Below are 23,544 nucleotides of genomic sequence, written 5' to 3' on the forward strand. Positions count from 1 at the left end.
CCTGCACATGGCAGCTGACTGTGAGGACAATGTCCTTGCTTCTGATTTGCTGCCCAGCACCCCTGAAGTGCAATGGGGAAAGTTACCGGGGCATGTATGACTCAAGAGCCTATATGAACTGATACACACTTGGGGCTGGCCAGCCAGAGCGCCTCCAAACTGCTGGAATGCTGTCTTAGAGTGGGCCCCAAGCATGCCCATCCCTCCCCTCCCCTGCTAAAGGGTATTGGCCACAAATGGGCACACAGTTTCTTCTTTCTGTGGCTGCTACACTCCAGCCCACTGACAGCCTCTCCTCCCCACCCCCATGCCTTCCTCCAGTGTGAGCTTTTTCACCTCAGCTCCTTCCTTCCTTCCTCTCTTCTGCGTCGTCCCAGCCAGGTCTTGAACCTGCTAGCTGCTGCAGGAGTGCTGGAGTGCCAGCTCTCAGGAGGCTGAGGCAGGAGAGCCTTGAGTTGGAGGCCAGCCTGTGCTGCTTCGGGCTGGGGCTTTAAGTCACTAGTAGGATATGCCTAAGATCATGGTTCATCTCTAGCACTGAGAAACAAAAGTTTTTCTGTAGTGAATAGACTTAAAGGCAAGGCTTTCCAGGCTAGGGACCAGTGTGTCAGCTCCACAACGGGCCCGAGCCCAAAGTGTGTAGAGCAGACTGTCACAGGACCAGCACCCTTGCTGATGGGGCTTTGGTCCTCTCCAGGAACTCTTGGTTGGTGCTCTGCTCCATCTTGGGATTTTGCTCCCCTCTGATGGACATTCCTGCTGGTTCAGAGCGTCTACCTCCTGTCCAGGTACACATCCTCAACTATAGAAGAAACATAGTGTTTCTGAGAAGGACTTTCTAAAGGAAGCACTGCTTCAGAGTCACCCCACTGCCACTGAGGAGAGGAGGAGATAATCAAGTCTCCTAAGAGACTCTCCAAAGCCTTAGGAGACCCACTCAGAACTGCCTGGCTCATTGCTTTGACCCAGTCACAAGAAGAGTATGTCAGCTTCCTCCGCTGCCTGTCTCTGTGGGTTTGCCCCCAATCCTGTGGCCTGTGGATAGGTGGAACAGACCCACAGAGGGGATGGACCTGCCGTAGAAAGTGTCCTTCCTCTGACTAAAGTCACGGACTGGAAAGGCTGGCACATCCACCAAGCCCTGAGCCTGCTGCCGAGCCTGTTGGGCTGGGGCCAGGCATTTCCGATAGCAAGAGCAGCTGTTTTGCAGGCACATAAACAAGAGGGAGGAAGTATCTTCACAGGGGTCTTCCTGGCTCTGCCCTGGACACGTGGCCTGGAGGAGCCTGGACTGAGGGGCCTCTCCTGATGAGGCTACCACGCTTAGATTCAGCAAGATGATCAGCTGGAAGCTTATGTCCGTGTAGAGCCCTGTGGCCACGAAGCAAAAGTGGTGCTGGCAAGGAAGCATCCCGAGGGGGACGTAGACCCTTCCCTTCTGAAGAAGTTCAGGGAGAACCTTCTAGAAGTTTCTAGAAGCTCACGTTTGCAGAGCGAGTGAGACTTAGCCTCTCCCATCAGACAGGACAAAGCAGGACTGACTGACCCCTCTGTGCTGCCATCCCTTTGTGGTAACACTTAGACTGGTGTGTCTTGTGCAAACAGCTGGTTTCAGTGCTCAAGTAATAGAACCGGTATTCTGCTAAATGAGCAAGAAAGTGTCTCAAACTGAAAGAGGAAGGAAGGAAGGAGGAGGAAGGAAGGAAGGAAGGAAGGAAGGAAGGAAAGAAGGAAGGGAGGAAGAAAGGTGGTGTTGTTTGTAAGCACTTTTGAAGGAGTTATAGGAGTTTGGTAGTTGACTTGGGGTTCTTTCAGACAGAAGGAAGCACTTGAAGAGAGTTGGAGGAAGATGGGGACATAGGTGTAGACGCTGCCCAGGACCATTGGTAGGAAGGTTACCAGCCAGGCGAGGAGGCTGGTTCCTGATCAGTTTCTGGAACCAGGAGGAAAGCCTGCACGGTTAGAGCAGATACCAAGGGGCCAGTTTTGTAGCTGAAGTCTCCGGGTTGCTTTGTGCAGTGAAGGCTTTGTGGGGGACAGAGGATCCCCATCTACCCGAAAAGGAACGAAGAAGGAAAGTCTCCTCGCAGGGGAGGCAAGGCTCCTGAACGCCGGGGTCCTCAGGTTGCTGAGAAGAGTTGGGTGTGGGGCGTGGCTGCTGGCCCTGACCGGTCTCTGCCGGGTGGGACTCTGGCCTTGCCGTGGCATTAAGCTGCGGTGGGTTTCAGCAGGGAGGTTTCCAGAGCTTGAAGAGGGGAGGAGGAAGAAGGGAAGCGGAGTGAAAAGGAAGGGAACTGCAGCGGGAGCGGGCGGGGCCAAGTCTGGAGGCACTGACTGGGCAGGCGGCCCGCAGCAGCCAGCGGCGGCCCAACAATCCGGGGATTCTTTCCTGCGACCCGCTCTCCCGCCGCCTCTGAATGGGCCTCTTTGGAGGTGGCCGCCCCGCCTCTCGCCCTGACTCCCCCGGGACAGGCAGAACACAGAGCCCTCCCAGGGTGGGTGGGGGACGGGCCGCTGGGACGGGACTCACCACCCGGGGCCGCTGGAGACAGACCAGCAGTGTGCCTTCCGTAAGGCTCACAGATTCTAGGCCGTCCATGGACTGACCGGATCCCAGGTGCCCAGGTAAGCCAACAGCTGGCCTTGTGGCTCCCCCCGGAGCTGTTTCTGTGTTCCCGGCGTCTCTGTGCTCTGCCTCCTTTGGACACATCCAGTTGCTGAAACCTGATCTGGGGTGTGGGGGAGGGTAGCAGTGGGATTAGGAAGGAGGAGACAGAACTAGTTCCAGTGGCCACGGTACCTAGGTGAAATGGGGCTTGGAAAGATAGCAAGACTGGTTAGTGCTCCGTGTCCCCCTGTCACTTAGTGACATTCCTCAGGTTCCCAGGCTTTGGGGCAAGATAACCCACCCTTGATCTGAGCCAGGCTGCTCCTTCAGGGGAAGCCAAGATTTCTGTCTTTGCTGAGCCTCTTTGGGTGAACAAAAGCCTGGTTTACAGATGTGTGGCATTTTGAGCATCCTTCTGCCCAAACTAATGACCATGGGCCTGCTGCACTCTCTCTGTCTCAGCCCACCCCATAGGTCCTCAAGAGACCGTCCCCTGCATCGCTCCCAGGGGCCAGCACTGTTCCTACTAAGGAGGCTGGCAGCCTGTAGAACAGACTGTGGGGTTTCAAGGAGGCCCTCTCTGGAGTCTTCTATGCTCGGAGCAGTCGAAGGGAGTATTTCTAAACAAATCCATGAACTTTGAAACAAAACAGACATTTACTGAAGTAATCTACTCAGATTGCTGGCAGAGTGTGTGCAACCCAGAGGCAGCTGATACCTTCACTGTCCTCCCCTCCTGGTGTGGGGCTGGGGTTGCCTCCCCCACACGCGGGGTGAGGGAATCCCAGGGCTCTAGGTGGTGTGGGAGGATTATGTGGTCCCCAGCAGCGTCCGTCTGTCCTTGCGTGGACATGCTACAGATACGAGACTGGGTGTATGTTTCAGCTCACATCATGGGCAGAGTTAAGGGAGAGAGGGGGAAAGAGCCATATGCTTGAGAGAAAGCCTTCCTTGCATAGCCCAAGACAAGCCCAGGCAGGTAAGGGTCTGCCATGTGTTTCCTGATTGCAAATATTTTTCTTTCTTTTCTTTTTTCTTTTCTTTTTTTTTTTTTTTTGGTTTTTCGAGACAGGGTTTCTCTGTGTTGTTTTGGAGGCTGTCCTGGAACTCGATCTGTAGATCAGGCTGGCCTCGAGCTCACAGAGATCCGCCTGCCTCTGCCTCCCCAGTGCTGGGATTAAAGGCGTGCGCCACCAACGCCCGGCCCTGGTTGCAAGTTTTATGTGTTGTCCCTTCTAAGAGCCAGAGACACTTCAAATCAAATAGAAGAACATGCCTTTTCAAAAGCTTTCTGCTCTTTTAGTGGGCCCACATAAAATCACCATTTTCCATGAATTCCATATATATGTCAGTGTATTCTAAATTGGCTAGCTTAGATGGAAAGGTTTTCCGAGTCTTCGCTGAGATGGAAAGTGTGGCCATCTATCCGCATTGACATGGGGCTCATGTTTACCACCAGCCTGTAGCAAAATGGTAGAGCCTAGGGTACAGGGTGGGGGGCTTCCATGCTGTGTGTTTGTGGGCCCGTGTCTTCCCTGTGTTCAGGGCAAATGTATGAAACAGGCTCCTCGCCCTGTCCAGGACATGTCTTACGATACACGCATGTAAGGGAGACAGCTCCAGCAGCGGGCTGCAGATGCAGAGACCTCGGTGGTGCTGATGGGAGCCAGGTTCCTGTTGACTTCCCGTAAACCAGTCAAGAGTCTGTCTCCCGGTCCCTGGTACAGGAAGGGTCATTGATGTGCAGCATGTTGGAGGATTAAGTGAGGCGGTTCCTACGTGTGGCATAGCAGTGTGCCTGGCATATACTGGAGGGATGCAACCTGAGCCAGCTGCCTCTCTTGCCTCTTACTCTGGGGAAATCATGGGTAAATTGGTACCGAGGTTTCTCAGTGTTACCGAGGATGAGTCGGTGTGCATATCTGTGGCCACAGCTTGTTCAGCCCTGCCCTGAAACACTAAGAAAGTCAGTTGAGGTGGGGTGGGGACTGTGGTCACTCCCAGTTTGGGTGAGAGCATGACATTGAGGACAGTTTGTCCACAGTTGCCCCTGCCCCCTGCTCCTTCCGACAAACTCGAGTACAGCTGCCCGCTGAAAGGAAGCAGGCCAGACTGGTAGGTGCCAGTGTGGAAGCTGGTCAGACAGCCATCTCAGCGGGTCTGGGACCTCTTCTCCATCCTGGGGCTATAGAGAGCACTGCATCCGTGTGTTTCATCTCCGTCATTTCTGGGACTAACTTGCGTCTAAAAGGTACTGGGTCACAGGTCACAGTGAGAACGGAAGGCTCAGGAGGATCATTATAGACTATTACCTGGGAAATCAGGGAATAGGTTCACCCTCAGTTCTGCCATTAACGAGCAGAGTGACACACAGCTTTGGGTGGTAGCCTCTGAATGGTATTTGATTTAGACTAGCCTCAGGAAAAGATGAATACTTGGTTAAACGTGTCTAAAAGACCGTGGTGAGCAGTAGGATGGTCAGCTTCCTTGAGGGACTGGATATGGCTAGAAAAGCTTCCAGAATGTTCTGTGGAGCTTCCTCAAAGTAATCAGGAGGTAAGAGAGAAAACGAGAAGAGTCTAAAAAAGACAAGATCTAATCATAGAACCTTTTCTGTATACATTCCGGAAGAAGACATAAGCTTCCGGCCTGCCGCTCATCATACTTCAGAGTATATCTTTGTAGATCTACTCCCCCGTGGCCCCATCCACTCTGGTATCTGGTAGGTTCTCTGTCATTACCAAGGTCTCAGACACCTTTGTAACTCATGTTATACCTGGGCTGGGATAGTCAGGTTGATAATATCTTAGTGACCATATGGAGTAATAAATTACTCAGAGGTTGTTTAAAATGACATTGTTCACAAAAAGGAACATTTTCAAAGCTTAGTCAGAGATAGTTAAAAGCTATAAATAAGTAAAAAGAGTCATATTTAGGCATAGATATGTCATAATGGTTATGAGTCTTCTGAGTTTCATCTACACATTTAATTTAAATTTTATTATTATTTCTGTGAGTGGAACTTTGTAAACTCTTTCTAATTTTAAACAGTAAAGAGCCTGAGTTATCAATGTATAACTGTCGGGAGGTAGGATCTTCATGAAGGTAGAGACCTCAGCCAATCTTGATTTATTTTGGTTCACAGTGTTGAAGGTTCTGGTCCATGTTTACTGTTGCCTCTTTTGCTTATGGTCTGTGGTGGGGAGGCTTGTCATATGACAGAGCAAAATCTTCATGAAATAGGGAGAGGGAAAGGAAGGGAATGTTGTAGAATGACGTTTCTCTCCTGCCCGCCAGTTCCCAAGTGACCACTCAGAGGCTTACACTGATTGCAAATGCTTGGCTGATGGCTCAGGCTTATCACTGTGTATCTCTTACATTTAAATTAAACTCGTTTTTATTCATACACGTATTACCATGTGGCTCATGGCTTTATGTGTCCCCCAGCATTGCTTCCTCCCGAGGCTAGCTGACATCTCCCTCTACTCTGCCCTTCCCCTTCCCAGCATTCTCGGTTTGGCTCTCGTGCCTAACCTTATTCTGTTCAGCTATTGGCCAGTCAGCTTTTTGTTAAGCCAATCACAGTGACAAATCCTCACTCAGGATACAAAGGGAGTATTCCACAGCAGAATGTATTTCCCTTGAAGTTTATCCCTCGGTGACCTACAGAATTCCCACTAGGTTCCACCCCCTAAAGGTCCCACCACATCTCAACAGTTTCATACTGGGTAGCAGGCCTGTAACATTTGAACACATTGACCTTTGAGGGACGCTTCTCTTCCAAACTCCGCAAGCATTAAAGACCTATGTAAGATGGGATGGTTGGTGCTGGTCAGTGAGGAATGGAAGATACTCTATAAATAGAGCTGGAAAGATCCCTGTTCAAAACACAACAAGGCATGCTTCTGGTATCACACACAAATCACTTCCAGAGGAACCAAGGACTTTATTAATTATCTTTTCTGTGTTTGTGGAAAATATGGCCATACATGTTTTTCTATTTGTTTCCCTTTTCTCTCCTCATCTCTGTTTTCCTTACCTTGACATAACTTCTGAAACACCACAGAGTGGGGGTATTTCTTCTTAGGTTTCGTATAATGTTTTGAGTCTATGTCTGCGTAGAGATGTCTTAGTATTGCTTATGAGGTTCATTACTTGGAGTGGTCTGAGGTCCCTCACTTTTAAATATAGATGCTTTGATGGCTCTCCTTCCTGAAGAGTGACACAACACTTTGGAAGGGCCTTTTCTTTATGACCTCCTTGTTTTGGGTCTCTTCCCAACCATCCAAGACATGTGGATTGTTAAACAGACCTTCACCGTGGGTGTCACTTGGAGAGAATGAAAATTGTGGCAGGTAAATGCAGACGTATTAGGGATGAGAAGGGACACAGATTTCGAAGTGTGGTGCTATGTGACTGGCAATGCAGAGTTGCAGAGAGGAGGCCAAGGAAAGGCATGGGGGCTGAGCTGCAGGTGGCTGCATGGATGGCTGGGACGGCTGCACTTGGGCTGGGGACAGGCAGTGCTCTGGGGACCCTGAGTAGGGACTCACTCCTCCTCGGGGACAGAAATCCTGATTAGAGTAGTTCTTCAGTCCTGCCTTGGACCCAGTGCATGATAGATAATTTACTAACTTATTTAGGATATTTATTCACAGCTGTCAGTACTGTGTTTGTCACAGGTAAATTAACAACCATTTCCACTTCCCTTTCTTCATAATAGTCCACCTGGGTGGGGGATGTAGCTTCCATCCTACAACTAATTTTTGCCCCATTATCTCTCCCAAATCCACACACTTCTCCGCTGTACTTGATGTCGCTGTTGCCTATGGCTTCATTCTGTGTTTTAAGGCTGTATAAAATACCAACATCCAGGGCCTGGATCTGGACACTGGTTCTGCCCAGTGTTAGATGTTCTAGTGCAATCTTTTATGCTGGAACCTCCTGCCTCTGTCATGACAGAAGACCCCTGAGACTCCAGGAAATGCCCAGTGGATGTTGTCACTAGACATGGGTGGATGGCCCAGCGTCTTCTGTAGCTGCCCATCTATCCTGTCCTGCTTGCTGGACAATGTCAGTTTCAGGGGACTTCCTGCTGTGTCAGCCTTCCCCTTGAAGCACCTTCAACAGCATTGGGAGCCCTGAACTCACTACCATGAGACAAGAATCCTCCAACAAAGCCAGCTGAGAGCTTTGGGCGCAGAAGGTTCCGTCACAGGATATCCTTCTCAGAAAAGGAATCCTTCATGGCAGAAACTGCAGCTTGCTGTGAATCAACCTATTGATTAGTTGTTGCTTTCGGAGCAATTTTAATGCACTTAAAACTTCACTGGAAGTCCAGCTGAGAGCCAGCACAGCCTGGCAGCATCTGGGCAGAGCGAGTGACTTGGCCAGTTTTGAGGTTTTGAACTTGCCTAAGGAGCCCTGCACTCTGCATGTGACGCTTGCCAGGCACTACTCCCAGGAGGGGAGAGCCAGCCAAAAGCAAAATGGCAGCACTGAAGCTAAGGGATGAGTTGACACTCTCAAGTGAGTTGGCGTGGATAGCCGGCATGCTGGAAATAAGTGAGATTAGAAACCTGTGAGAGAAACACAAAGGCTCCCATTGTGTGTTCTACAGCCCGTGGCGTCAGAAGTTCTGGGCAGAGGTACATTGCCCATTTAGGGCCCTATGCTTCTCAGGGCTTCCATAGCTTGCCCCATAAGCCGCAGGCAGGTCAAGAGGGGAGGAGAATCAGAAGGGAGACATTGTGAGCTGGTTCTTCCATGCTCCTCTGGCTGGTGCAGGGCCTTATGGAACACAGGGTTTGAGGTAGGGTGGTCTACTTTGGAGCTGTGACTCAGCCTGGTCGGCATCCCCTCCTGCACACCATGGAAGAGAATTCAGGAGCTGCCTCTGTGCAACACATAGCATCGTGCTAACTCCTGCTTCTTCCTTAGACTAACCTTATGACCAATCCTTCTCAACTTGGAGATGGCAACCACTTTGGGGGTCCAACAATCTTTCTCAGGGGTCACCTAGCACCATCAGAAAACACAGATATTTATATTCCGGTTCATAACAGTAGCAAAATTACAGTTATGAAGTAGCAATGAAAATAATCATGACTGGGGGGTCACCACAATATGAGGAACTACATTGGGAAGGTTGAGAACCACTGCCTTAGTGGGTAGTTACGGCCTCATCATGCTGTGTACACACTGCATGTCCTCCCTTCATTGATCCTCAAGAACCCCAACTGAGACCACTCTGCTGCCATCAAGCAAAGCTACACTTCCTGAAATCATATTCCTGTGTTAGGGCTGAGTGGAAGCCCTAGCCTGACCTCAGGTGTCACTGTAGTAGGAAATAAGATCTTCACGCAGGTCATTAAGTTGGAGTCCCCTGAGGTAGAGCCTAGTCCAGTATGACGGTGGGCCCTATTGTAAGAGGAGATTAGGTTGTAGACACAAGAAGGGAGGCAAAGGGGAGGAGATATCATCCGTAATAACAATAGATGGGATGATAGAGAAACCGCTGGTCCTCCAGGATCCAGAGCAGTGAGAGATTAGTGGGTACTTGTTGATTATGGTAGACTGAGCTAAGACCCTGAGTTATGAGACACCAGAATTCTAACCCATGGACCTTTGCACAGCAAGATGGACCAGGGTGGGGAGGAAATCCAAGAATCAGGTTGAGAACCTGGTGCAGGGGGAATGTCAGTTCCCTCCAGGTGCAGAAGCTAAGGCATCAAGCCTCAGCTGACAGCCACTGTCCCGGCACCCTTGTTTTGAACATGGTAACTCCATGGTGCAGCCATTAGATAAAGAAGTGATTATACTGGGTGCTGGTGTGAGCATTTGCAAGTAGGTCTAAAGTTGAGGAGGTCTGTTAAGTGCCACTCAGACTGGTAACATGTTGATATTCTATGCTTTTTTCTGAAAGACAGGTAAAATGTCTTGTTGAGTGTCGGGAGTCTGACACCAAATTTCATCACTGTGGTCTGTCCCATAGTGATAACATACCTTTTTGTTAAGTATGTTTGACCAAAGCTGAGTTTTTGGAGTATTATGTGCCTCTTGGTATTATGTACACTGTAGTTCACAATATCAGAAGTTCTGGGCAGAGGTACCATTGCCTCCTTGGGGGCTTCCTTGGGAATCCAACCAGTGAGGTTCCAGCTTAGGAAGGATGCAGGGAATCTTCTGCAAACTGCCCGTGGTCCTGTGAATTTTGTGGGCTGGGGGTGTGGGTGCAGTAGAGATAAAGGTCATCTAAGGATGACTTTGTTGGATTTATAGTTTCTGAGTCCCAGTCAGAGACATCAAACAGGAGTGGTGTCTCTGCATCCAGAGTCAGAGCACAATGCACCATCAGAGCAGAACTCGGTGATGTGGTCGGAATAAGAGGAAGTGCTTGTGCTGGCTTTGGGGGCTTTGTTTGTGAAGCCCTCAAGTACTGACTGATAGTTCTTGCCTGAATAGGGCTAAGGAATAGGGTTCAGCACCCACGGGCCCCATCTCTGCAGAACAGCTGGGCTCTGCTTGTGTGCAGACCCAATTATGGGACTAGAATTCTTTGGGGGACTAGAAATTTGGAGCAACCAGAGCTTGCTAGGAGCATCACCAGTACGTTCTGGCTGGTCCTGCTCTGTTCCCCTGGAGACAGTGGTCTGCTATGATGTGGCCTCCATCCCCAGCCCCAGTCAACCCACAGATCTTGAAGGAAGATTTCACCATAGATTGTTTCTCCAGTATGGTGAAAACAGGCCCTCTGTTTGGGATGTCTGGGTTTTGTTTTGCCTTTTTTTTTCTCTGCATAAGGAGGGCTTCCCTAGGAATGGGGGAACCAATGTGTTCCTTTTCTCTCCATTCACCCTAGCTGTAGCTTGACCGCCCTCTCTCCATTCACCCTAGCTGTAGCTTGACCGCCTTCTCTCCATTCACCCTAGCTGTAACTTGACTAGCCCTCTCCTCATTTATGCATGTTTACCTCCACCCCCACTGGGTGGTCACAGCTCGGGAACAGCAAATATGGGTCACTGGGGCCAGTTTCTGCTACAGTGCCCACCCAAACTGGCCAAAGGACTAGTAAAGGAGAGTCTGTGACTGACAGGCAGAATAGGGGTGTCACTCATTGGGTGGATGTTCGGCCTGAGCAGGGGAGGACTTTCTGGTGCAGACCCCCATGTGTGCTCACGAAAGACAGGGACTTTATGCTAAGTAAAATAAACCAGTCGCTAAAGGACAAGTGCTGCATAATCTACTTACATGATCTGTGAAAGTGGAATTTCTAAAGACAGAAAGGAGAGTAGAGTTGCCAAGGGCTAGGATGCAGGGGAGCAAAAGAGCTGGTTAATAGGGGACAGAGTTTGAGTTTGCAAGAACACGTTTTGGAGATGGATGGGGACGATGGTTCAACAACCATGAAAGTTGGACTTAAGGCCACTGAGTTTGTCACTTAGAGGTGACCAGGATAGTAGCCCGTGTCTGTTTTTGTCACAATAAAATAATAACAGTGCTGGTATGGCTGAGCATCGTGGGGGCCTGTCCTCAGATTTGACTTTGGAAGGATTCTGTCACCAGGCAAGTCGGGGCTCTCTGTCCTTCGTCCACTGACCACATTCTCAGTCTGAGTTCTGTGACAGCTTGTCTTCCAGCTGCGTGTGGTCTCCAGGTATCTCAGTCTCTTCAGGAAAGGCATCCTTCCGTCTGTTTTTCCTGAAGGTTCAGCAGGTGGGAAGTGTTCGTTTTCCTGAGACCACAGTGTGTCTTCAGGATGCTTGTGAGCTGCAGGAGGCACTCTGCAAAGAGAAGATCTGCTCCTCTCTTGTGATCTGCTGGGGCCTCCAGAGATGCTGGCCCTGCTTCCTGCATCCCAGGGTCAGGCTGCTTTGAGCCACTCTGTGAAGAGAAAGGCTCTTTTCAGAGCTTCAACATTGGAATTCTGTATGCAGCACTGAGGGAGAAGCACAGGGTGTTTGCTTCCCAGTTTCAGTCGGAATTTTTGAATTTAAATGGAGCATCTCTAAAGATCGGGAAAACATAGGGCCCTGCTTGTAATGAGCCACGAGATTGGTGCCTTGGTTGCTTGGTTAAAGGAAAGACTGGCAGGATTCTTTTAAAGGAGATGAAAACATCACCGAAGGGTGAGCCATTTGTTGGCTGATGGGAATTAGGTGTGGTGTAACTTGCATAATCTCAGAATTTGAGAGGCGGAAGTCATAGGATCCTGCCTTCGGGACCAGCCTTGACTACACTGTAAGTCTAAAGCCAACCTGAGTTTCATGAGACCCTGTTTAAAATTGATAGTAATTACCACCGCCACAACAATAGTTAGGATGCCTCCGTCCTCTGGTGGAAATGAAAACCTTGCTTGTATCAAGAGCCGAGTTGATTCACCATAAACATTGACCTCAGAAGTTACCAAGAAGCAGCTTGGCAACAGGAAAGCATGAACCTTGCTGTTCATATGTTTTCATGTGTGTCTGTGTACCAGCTGCAGGGCTAGAGATTCAGGGTTAGATTCAATCAAGAAACATGTGTCTGGGGCTTCCCAACTCTCATTATATATGACTGCCTGCCCGTTTTCCCCCTTGCTTCCAGAAAACTGGTTCTAATAACCTTTTATTTTTAGAGAGCAGAAGGATATCTTTTTAAAATTTCACTACCACCAAACCTCCCATAAAAATGTTTTGCCTTCTGGAAATAGAAACCATCTATTGTGCCCTCAATTGATAAGATTATAAGGCAGAAGAGCTCCGAGGCCCCACAACTTGAGAATGTATCCAGTATTCCCATGTGTTATGCCAGTGAGAGTCAGGCTAAGAGATGTTCTGATGCTACCATGGCCGGGTTCTCACATGATGGCAAAGGATGCTGCTTATTTAACTTGTGTCTGACCAGTAACAAGGGAAGAAGGCAGATGGAAATGGATGGATGGATGGATGGATGGATAGATGGATGGATAGATGGAAGGAAATAAGATTCTTAATGTTTAGGCTTCTAGTGATCTAGCTATAAGCAGAGTCTTCTTGTTAACTTAAAGCCAGTGTAGAATGACTGATGCCCAGCTTCCCACAGAGCACTCCTGCAGCAGCTTTTGAAAGAAAGCATAAAAATAGATCATTTGGAAGAAAGCCAGTGACCCCTCCTCACCCTTGTTCTGGTACAGGAAGTGGAGGAAGTGGAAGCCGAGAGGAGAAGAGTGCAGGCATTCCTGAAATCCCAAGAGGTTGGGCATATGCCCCCCGGTTCCCGCCTGGCCTGGGAAGAGATGCTAGGCAGAGGTTTCTGTACCGCTAAACCATAGGACACCATAGATATACACACAGGCTTGGAGGAAAACCCAGAAAGTGGGGTGGTCTTGGAATTTTAAACACGGTACTGTCCCTCCAGCCCCTCCTCTGCATTTGAGCAGCAGATGTAAAATGTGGATAAAATACAACGATGCTGTCAAGAAGATTCTAATGGTTTCTGGGCAGGAGCCCATCAGACCTCTGCCTGCCACGGCTTCATGCCTCAGGAAGGCAGGGTCTGAAAGGGCTGAGGCTGCCCTGTAGACCCTCTCTGAGTAGTTGCTTCAAAACTTGTTGCCCCTTCTGTGGTATCCGTAGGTCCGTTTCTCTGAAGGACAAGGTGGCTCACTATCCTGGCTAGTGACATTTCACCAGTAGCGATACTGTGACCCTCATGCTGAAGTTACAGAGCAGTGGCCATTATTCGGCCTGCTCTTCTCATGAGCGAATTTCTAGAAACCTGTGCAGAGGGTCTGAGTACTGCTGCTTGATTGGAGCCTGTAACTTCCTTGAGTAAGATTTCAGCATACTCCCGAGTTCTGTGGGGTTTCTATCACATGCACTGCTCTGACAGCAAGGATACTAGACAGAAAAACTTAGCAGGGTGTCCCAAAAGGAAGCCTCTTAGCACGGCAGGTGTGTTCCTCTTGCCATGCAAACCGGTACCTCCACCAGAGTCTTCTTGGTGTCTGCATTCTCCCCCTCCTGACTTAGAAAAGCAGCTAACACCTGTTTCTGTGAATGCCAAGGTCCACATAGTAAGTGCTGTGACATTATGCTGTGTAGAGGTTGTCGTTTGCTGAATGCATTCCTGAATGCAGCCAGGGAAAGGGGATCTGCAGAAGAAATTGTACCATATACCTGCGGGGGGGTTGCCGTACCAAATGCATGAACATGCAACCTGGTACTTAGGCAACTAACTGTTTCTGTAAAGAAAGGGTTAAGGACTGACCCAAGGTCCGGAACAAGAGGGAACCATACTGCCACAGTGCCCCCAGAGTTGGTGCTAATGAATGATAAACAAAGCCACTTTCATGGGAAGTGCTGGGCTCGCTATTTTCTGGGAAAACACGATGATAACATGAACAAAGTGGGATTTGATTTCCCTCTGCCTGCTCTCATTTGAAGGGAATCTGTGGCGCCATGTAAGCATATTGAGTGCTTCTGAATCTTGGCATGGGTCCCCTGGATCCTCAAGGCTCAGTGTCTCAGCAAGCAGAGACAGGAGCAATGAGGATTGTCCTACGCAGTGTGGGGCCTCCTGGAGCAGTTGCAGTCACATGGACAGGTGGTGGGTACTGCGTGCCTCTGTCTCCTGCTGGCTTGTGTGTGATTTCTCTGATGAGCAGCTCTAAAGATTCCAGACATCTGTGCTGCTCCCTGAACTTGATCCCAGGGATGATCCACACGTCCTGCTGTCCTCCAGCCAGGCTCTGGTAGAACTTGCACATCATCCTCAGGATGCTAGCTCTAAACTTGAAGCCAGCCACTCCTCCTCATCTGTTTGTCCATCCGTCCGTCCGTGCGTCCATGTGTGCATCCGTAATACGCATGACCAGAACCTTCTCAAAGTACCACCAGTGAAATGTGGGGACAAGTCTCCCCCATGGGCAGCAGGCCAGTGGTTGGTGTTCTCCAAGCCTGTTGTGCCCACCTGAAGCCCACTGTCCTCCTTGGATTTAATCAAACGCCACCTCTTCTATGTTGCTATTTAAATGTGAATTCTGTCCAGGCTCCTGTGTTTATACACTCTTGATCCCCAGCTGCTTTCACTGTTCTGGAAGGTTCCGGAAGCTCTGGAAGGTAGAGTCTCACTGGAGGAGGTGGATCACTAGGGGTGGGCCTTGAGGCTTTATAGCTCAGCCGTGTTTCCTGCCCACACTTTGCTTCCCTAGTGGAGACGCATCGGCTGTCTCATTCTCCTGCTCCCATGCATACCCCACCGTGGTGGGCTGTGCTCCCTTACTGGCAGCAAAAATAAACTCCTCCCTTAACAGCAACAAGCAAAGTAACTGATGAACTCTGTAGGCAGCCTCCAGACAGAGGGCGTCATCCAGGGGTCTCCGTAGAAGTCACAGACGACACTCCGTCCAGGCCTCATTCTCTGACAAATGCTTGCCTCCTGAGGGCAGGACCAGCTGGTGTCACTACCGTGTTCTGGTCTCCTCCCGTATGTCTTTGATGGAAAATAAATGCAGATAAATGTGAATGAAGACGGTGAAGGGGAGGGGTGCTGTAAACAGTGTGTGTTTGCTTTCCCACACAGCTGCCACTGGAAAGTGGAAGCACGGACTTGGGAGACCATACAGTTAGTTAATAGCACACCAAGCATTTCTTTTTAAATATTGATTGTGGATTGTACTGGTGGTGTCCAGAAGACACAGGCATTCACCCTGTGCTTTATTCAAATATTCACACCAGGACTGGGGTTTTCTACACGGAGAATTTTAATAAGAGCTGAAAAATACAACACAAAAATTGGTGTTCCATCGTGGTCCCCAATAGTGTTTAAGATTTTGTCTTGGATTTTGTCATACTAGCTAGCATTAAAAGTAAGCCCTTTTAATTTACCCTGTTTTGGTATCCATGGTAATTTTCTTCTAACTTGAGGTTTGACTTCTTTGGTATTTTGGTTAAGCCCTCAGTTAATGTCTTTTCCAGCATGGCTTCTGCTTCGTGCGGTGCCCCCTCCGTGCAGGTTTGCGGTAATGGGAACTGTTATCCTGGCACTGGTCTCTCAGGCGGAGTTGTGTTCTCTGTCCCGTCTCCTCCGTCTTCCTCTCCTCACCCAGGTTTGCTCTCTCCTCCGCTGAGTCCCGTCCACTGCTGAAGTCCCTACCGCAGGCTTATTTCTTCTGTTCCGCTTATAATTTCTAGAGTTTCCACTTCATTGTCTTTAGGGACTCAGGTTCGTTGGTGAAATGTGAGTTTCTCTATTTTCTGTTTCTTTGTAGTCTGCATGTTTTAGCTCCAATTTTTGAACCGGCTATGTCTTTTGGTGGTGGGGTTTTGTTTCATTTTGTTTGGGAAGGTAGTGATTTTAGGTTTTGTTTTTTTAACTTATCATGCTTCCTGACAATATTAATTGGAAGTGTGAGATGATATCAGAATTAAGTTAGGTGAAGGGGGAGGCAGGTTTGGGGTGGCGGGATATCCCTCAGAGAAGATTTGGTTTTAAAGTGGGGTAAAAGAACGTTGTCCTGTCCTGTCTCCGGTGCCCTGGGACCTAGGGTATTGGAAGCTTTTATTGGCCAGGGTCATGCTTTCTGAGTGTTTCCCATACACAGGTTTTTGTTACCACCCAGAAGAAACTGCCTAAGTCCTTTTTGGCTCCCAGGAGCCACTTGTTCCTGGGTACTTGGTGCCAACCCCTGAGGCTTTGGACTGAGGTATATCTGACTTGTTCCAAGTCCTCTTTCTCTGTAACTTTGGCCTTCTTGGTCCCAGATGCCTTGCCAATTCTGAGCCTGCATCTTCATCTCCCAAGAATAGTATGTAGCTTATTAGATCTGTGCCCCATGGTCCCTTGGATGTGCAGCCCAGAGTTACTCATGGGAGAGTAGGAACGAAAGGAAAGGCAAGCATGCCAGATGATAGCTCTTCAGTGCCTTCACTCAAGGGAAGAGAGCATCTCTGTGGACGAAGGCTCCTGCTGGTTTCCAGGGTGAGCCGCACACGTCTGTCTCTCACACGTGAGCAGCCAGCTTGGGATAGATTGAATTAGCTGTTTTCTCATTTGGAAACAGTAATGGATGACAGTCTACACACCGTAGCACAAAGCCACTGCCGCCAGCCTCTTGTGTTATTGCTGTCATGGTTCACTGTGGCCACAAGCAACAGAAAAATTTCAAATCTCATTTCATTATGAACACGGGGAAGGGCTGTGGCTCATGGATCTCTCTGCTTTCTGTTCCCTTGTTTCAGAACCACGAGGCTGCCCAGAGATTATCAGCCACACTGTGGGGATGTCAGAGAGTCCCATCGGACCCAAACCCACCGTGCTTCGGGCTGATATGCCTGCAACACCCAACTTTCAGCAGATGTTTGCATCTTCCTGCACAGTTTCAAGCGGTGGACCTGGCCAGAGGAGAGAGAGGTGGGAAGAAGGGATTTTGCCTTGTTAGAAGTTCCCTCGGAGGCCAGAGCACTGAGCGGAGAGCAGAAAGAAAAGAGTAGGTGGAGCAGGGCCCAACAGTGAGATCCCACTCGGACATGGTAGGAAAGCCCGTGCTCAGGGCTCTGTGCCAGACACCACTGCTCGTAGAACTTGCTCTTGTTCCCCGGCACTGGAAAATACATGAACTCATAGGAAAATGTAGCAGAAAGTATTGCAAAAATGGAAAGGAGGAAAGGGACTGTGGCAGACCAAACTGCCCTCTTTTGTTTTAAAAAAATGCAGGCCTTGAGAAACTCAGTAAGGTCAGCTGCCACTCTGTCCCAGAGTAGAACTAAACTCCCCCGTGCCCCTTGTACAGGTTTCCCGTTTCCCTTCCCACTAAAATAAAGGGGGTCAACTGGACAGTAGTGGCATACACCTTTAATCCCAGCGCTTAGGAGGCAGAAGCAGGTCACTCTCTAAGTTCAAGGCTAGCCTGGTCTACAAAGTGAGTTCCAGGATGGCCAGGGCTACACAGAGAAACCGTGTCTCAAAAAACCAACAGAAAAAAAGAAGGGAGGGAAGGAGGAAGGAAAGAAAGAATAAATTTTGAAAAATTAAAATTTAAAAGGACTTGCATCACATGTAGAGTCTGTACCTAGTCTGTATCCATTTAAATGTGTTTATGACAAGAACTGTGTTTTTAGTGGCTTTTCTTGGTTCCTGAATGTGATAATTCCCAGTCAAGTTGTCCCCCCGTCTGCAGGAGATATGGTCTTAGGACTGGTTGATGCCTGAGATCTTAGACAGGACCAAACCCTGCACATAGTATGTTTTTCTCAAGTATTCATACCTATGATAATTTTGACTTTTTTCTCAAAGGAACCGTTGGGTTAGCCAATAAGCCAGCGTCCTCATTCTTGCTCTTTGGAGCTATTTTTATTTTTAATGCTTTTATCTTTATTTTTATTGGATTACTGTTTTGTCTGCATGTATGTCTGTTTACCACACATATGCCTGGTCCCTGTATAGGTCAGAAGAGGGCATCAGATCTGGAACAGTTATAGGTGGTGAGGCACTGTGTGGGTGCTGGGACCCAAACCCTGATCCTCTGTAAGAGCAGTCAGTGATTAACCACTAAACCCTTTCTTCAGCCCCCTGGGAGCCATTGTTAAGTAACCTGAGAGTTACTTAAACATGAACACAGTCATACAACACCGACCAATCATGTAACTACTAAAAGTGGTAGCATATACCACCTGGATACCCTGAATCAGGGACAATTCACAACCTGAACATGATGGAGTAGGACAGCATATGAATCAGCATTCCACTCAGAATGACATTTAAGACTTAACGGTTGTTTATTTCTAGAATTTTCAATTGAACACTTTTAGATCAAGGTTGACCTGTGTCCCTGAAACATCTTTTCTGCTGTCCAGCAAGCCTCAGTGCCCACATCCCCAGCCCTGTCTTATCTATGTCTTGCAAGGGTTACTGATTTCGAAGTAGCCTTATGTCCCTTACATTCCCTTATGGATGGTTTTGTCTTTTGAACAGCCCGCCTTCTGCAGAACGCCAGTGGGTGGAGAGCAGCCCCAAGTCTACCCTAGCCCGACTGGGGAATAGCCACCCCTCTGAAAGTCCCCGCGGCACCCACGAGTTCTGCGTCTCCGGCAAGGACTCTCCAGGGCGGCCCTGCTTCCAATCCTCAGAGCTCCAGGCCTCCTTTCACAGCCATGAGCTGTCCATGTCAGAGCCTCAAGATGCTCTGCCCCCCGCAGGCAGCCAAGCCTTCTTAGGCTTCAACACTGCCTCGGTATCAAGTGGCCTTCCGCCTGGCGAGGACCCAGGTGCCCTGCTGGTCAATTCCCATGGGACATCATCAGCTCCTGGGGCCCCTCTGACAACAGCAGGGGCTACTGACAATGGCTTCCTGCCCCACAACTTTCTCACGGTGTCACCTGGACCCAGCAGTCACCACAGTCCAGGCCTGCAGAACCAGGGGTTAAGCCTGCCCGGGCAGCCGCCCCTCCCTGAGAAGAAGAGAGCCTCGGAGGGTGACCGCTCTTTGGGCTCAGTCTCACCCTCCTCCAGTGGCTTCTCCAGCCCCCACAGCGGGAGCACCATGAGTATCCCCTTCCCGAATGTCCTTCCAGACTTCTGCAAGCCTTCAGAAGTAGCCTCACCCTCGCCAGGTATGTCTCCACCTCTGCCCGTTCCCTTAGGGGAGGAGGGCTCTGGGGCTGCCCATTTGAGCAGCGTCCCGTGCCCTGCAGGAACTGTTCAGATGATCCCCCTCCCCATGGCTCTTGGCCACACTGTCGTTCTAAAGCTGGGTGACTGATTCCCAGCAGTAGGAGGTGCAGATACTGCAATGCTTCTGCTTTAACTTTGACTTGAAAATAAAGATCCTTGAAAGTTGTTTTCTTTTTCCCGATTGAATACTTGATCCAGAAATGAGTTATGAACTGTGTCAAGCGTTTGGCACCAACCTTGCTTCTGTGTCCTCCTTTCTGGGATTGCAGACATCTGTGTTTTGCATGGCGGCATGAGCACTGACTCTCCCTACTGTTTGCTCCTTTGAGCTGTTTCCTTCCCCCTCTTAGGACCCTCATGTCTGTCCCCCAAACCTAGGCGTGGATTTGGACTTGTGACATCATCATCATCATAAATGAGGCAGCAATAAAAATGTTCTGTGTTAAAATTTTGCTTCACAGACAGCCCAAATGATAAACTCGTGATTGTGAAGTTTGTTCAAGACACTTCCAAGTTCTGGTACAAGGCAGATATCTCACGGGAGCAAGGTAGGTGGGGACAGGGGACCTCTCACAGTGTCAGTCATAGTTGGTCTCTGGGTTCTTCCATCAGATTAAATTAGAGCAAAACACACCTTTATTATAGGCCTCTGGGGAAAATTTCACAACCTTCACCTTTTTATGGGAAAAACTCAGTACCAGTGAGAGTGTGGGTGAGGGTGTGGGTGAGGGTGTGGGTAAGGGTGTGATTGGGAGGTGGGTCCAAGCCACACGCATCCCAGGGTGCGGCATGTGAACTCTGGCTGTTTCGCTCACCAGTCATGCCAGCCCAGCACTAATCCGAGGAAGAGACACTCTGCTTGGTCTCTACTGCGGACTCCTCCGAGCACTGTACAAAGAGGGTCACAGAGGAGAGAGGTGCACGGGGGACAGTCAGCTTGGTGGCTATGGGCTATGAGAGGGAACAGAGTGTTTGGAACTCTGGCTATACCCAGCACCTGTAGCCTGCACGCACCCGCCCACACTGCCTGCCTGGTCGTCGTGGTGCACAGGGAGCTGACGGCTCTCCATCTCTCAGGAAAGCTAGTCTGCACCTGAGATCCTGCCCTTGGGTTTTGGAGATAATAGAGAGCTCAAAACTCTAGTTGTTCGTGGGAGCTCAAGGAAGCTGTTGTCATTTTAAATGGAAAAGAAATGGGGAAAACAACTGTGGCCCGGAAAGGCTCTCATTTCCCTTGGGCGGCCTTTGTAAAGGCTGCTTAGCAAGTCCAAGGGCTCGGGAGCAGCCCTGTGCTGCTGTCGTCTCCGTGCTCTCTTCTCCCTGCTTACCAGGGAGGCGAAAAGACAGCATTTTCCTCACTTACCCCGTGTTTGTCTACCAGGCAGGGTCCACACCAGGCCTGGTTGCAGAAGCAGCTGGGGGAAGGGACTGCTTTAGTCCATTTCTGAGGCTGTCACAGAGCCCCTGCGGTTATATAGGAGTCCAAGCACGTCAGCACCAGTTTCACACTGGTGAAGAGAGGAGCAAGTAGGCGTGTGCCGAAGAGAGAGGATGTCAGTGAGTCAGTGGCCACCTTGCTCAGTCCACCTTCAAGCCGCTGAGCTGTGCCTGGGACCATCGCCCAACCCCAAGAGAACTGTTGTGTTTAGCGTCAGGGCTCTGATTTCGGTGTGAGTTTCAGAGTGGGACTTGGTCAAAGCACAGCAGGAGCCGTCTTGGGGTCTGGGTGGACTGTGGCCTGTGTCCCCTGAAGTCACCCATGCCTCTCCCTCCTCTAGCCATCGCCATGTTGAAGGACAAAGCTCCTGGGTCATTCATTGTGAGGGACAGTCACTCTTTCCGAGGCGCCTACGGCCTGGCCATGAAGGTGGCCACACCTCCTCCTTCCGTCTTGCACCTGAACAAAAAAGGTAAGGTTCCCTGGAGTAGCTGGGATTGTCTGTGGCTTGTCTCGAGGTGAATGCTGTGGCAGATAATGTAGCTGCTTGCTCTGGCCCTGTTCAGGGTTAAGGCTATTTTCTTAAGTCGTTATCTTGTTTAAGAATGTACATTTTATCTTCTTTTGTTTTAAGCACATAATCTTTTTTTAGTAATAGGAGAGCACCCTGTTTTCCGTGTCAGCCTTTCCTCCTTTGGGTGGTGGCCACATGTAAAACATTACTGCTTGGTTTATCACTGACAGGCAAACAGTATGAACACTAATATAGTACATATTCTTACATGTCTTGTTTTGAATCAAAATTCCGAGTCACTGAATTCTAAAATTATAGTTCTTATTCTCTTTCATAGCTCTTTTTTTAATTATTATTTTTTAAACTTTCATCTACCTACCTACCTACTATGTATGCAGTGTTCTGCCAGTATGTATGCCTGCAGGCCAGAATAGAGTCCAGAACTCATTACAGATGGTTGTGAGCCTCCATGTGGTTGCTGGGAAGAGCAGTCTGTGCTCTTAACCTCCGAGTCATCTCTCTAGCCTCTGTGTTCTTGATATATATATATTCCTTAACATGCTTTGCATTGTTGGTGGATTTTTATGGTTTTGCTCATCCACCGTCTTTACCCCTATATAAAACCATCTTTACCAAGTATCACCAACTCTAGCAAGGAAAAGGTCTCTTTTACCAAGTATCACCAACTCTAGCAAGGAAAAGGTCTCCTTTGTCTTCTCTTTGTCACCAAAATGGACTGGGGGAAAGAACAACCCCAGGTCAGGAGGAGTGTGTGGAAGTCGCCCTGTGACAAGGTGCCAGAGGTAATTATCTCATCATGGGATGAGGTTCACTGTGGCCTACAGTTTTGGATGGTTCAGCTCATTTAATTGGCTCTGGTACTAGGCCTGTGATGAACCATCAGAATAGCATGATTGTGCTTAAGGGAGTGGTACATGTTCACCCTTTGCCTGCAGAGGGAGAGGGAGAGGGCGAGGAGGAAGTTAGGTTCCACCACCTCCCTCGAAGGCGTGCTCGCAGTGACCCTAAGACCTCTTCCTACTTTCTCGCATCCCCACTGACCGCCAGAATGTTCCTCTGGGAGCTGAGCCTTTGCCACGCGGACCTGTAGGAGGAGACATTGCTTTAGCAGGGGAGAGGAATCAGAAGAAGCACAGATGCTTTACGTACCTCCTGTACGTAAAGACCCCACGCCTGGGTCTTAGGAGATCTGTCCAAATCAGTGCCTGAAATCTGTGCTGAAACCTTCCTGCACGAGCAGGTTCTGGCTGCACCAAGAGTGTAAGATACGGTACAGATGGGCTAGCCATGGGCATGGGTAGGTGACGCGCTTCCTGGAATGTGCTTGTCTTACAAGGCTAGGGAGTGAGGTTGGGAGGCACTGTTGCTCAGTCAGAGAGCATAGCCCCAAACCTGCGGGTGCCAGCAAGGCAGGACTTCTGGTGAGGGAGCAGGATAAGGGAGATCACACAGATGTAGCTTCATAGCACATCTAGGATTCCCATCATAAGAATCTCAACACGACACTACTGCCGGGTGGAAATAGCCCTTCATCACTGAGTGCTCACTTAGACCTGGCTGCTGAGGACTTACCTGGGAGCACTGGTTAGAGACACTTAGGGCCAGTCTTATAAAGTCTGGGAACGTGTCCTGCCTTGGGCAGACTTTATACTACGTCTGAGGATAAAGGAACAGAATAGAGTCTGTGTGACTAGCAGTGTCAAGAAACGCAGCATGGTGGCCTCCACTGGGTGGAGGCAGTCTCGCCTGTGTGTGTACACCCAGGTCTGGATTGACATCTGTTTTGTAGTCCAAGGATAGATTTGAGAGAAGAGATTGCCAAATGAGTGAAGACCAGTGAGTCACGGTGCCACCTCCAGTCATTCTGAGATGACTGTGGCCATTCCAGACTCTGCATTTCAAAAAGCCCTTGGCAGCAGGATCTGAGTGCGTCTATTTCCCACAGGTAGAATCCAGGCCTTCAGTGGGTTTCCCCATTAGACTGGACATCCTGCATCTGCTCCTCCCACAGAGGAAGGGTCATATGTCTATCCCCTCCATTTTATCAGACACAGACTTTCATGGGATCACACCATTCTCTTCTGCAAGCTCGACAGCCTCTGGAAAATGCTGACACACACTGTTACTAATGGGTGCTACTGTTTATAAACATCATTTGGAGCCTAATTCCAGCTCATCGTACTTCATCAAAAACGACCCCAAACAGATGTGTCTGGGGATTATTTTCAGATTTCAGAGTATTTATACGTGCATAATGAGATACTTTGGGAATGCGGCTCAAGTCCTTAACATTTTTTATTACTTTATAATTTTATTTGCATGGCGCTTTTC

General features: G+C 49.3%; 1 protein-coding gene across 7 annotated transcripts in view; it reads left to right on the forward strand.

Annotated features, from left to right (window-relative positions):
• Nucleotides 1-23,544, forward strand: part of Tns3 (tensin 3) — a 233,842-nt gene that overhangs the window by 192,968 nt on the left and 17,330 nt on the right. For all 7 annotated transcript variants that reach the window (XM_040746680.1, XM_040746679.1, XM_040746678.1 and 4 more), the window contains 4 exons: nt 16,810-16,981; nt 18,542-19,179; nt 19,702-19,788; nt 21,019-21,150. In XM_040746680.1, the coding sequence (XP_040602614.1) occupies nt 16,810-16,981; nt 18,542-19,179; nt 19,702-19,788; nt 21,019-21,150 (1,029 nt within the window). The remainder of the gene's footprint in view (nt 1-16,809; nt 16,982-18,541; nt 19,180-19,701; nt 19,789-21,018; nt 21,151-23,544) is intronic.

Source organism: Mesocricetus auratus, unplaced genomic scaffold (genome assembly GCF_017639785.1).
Source record: "Mesocricetus auratus isolate SY011 unplaced genomic scaffold, BCM_Maur_2.0 Super-Scaffold_100006, whole genome shotgun sequence".
Classification (NCBI taxonomy): domain Eukaryota; kingdom Metazoa; phylum Chordata; class Mammalia; order Rodentia; family Cricetidae; genus Mesocricetus; species Mesocricetus auratus.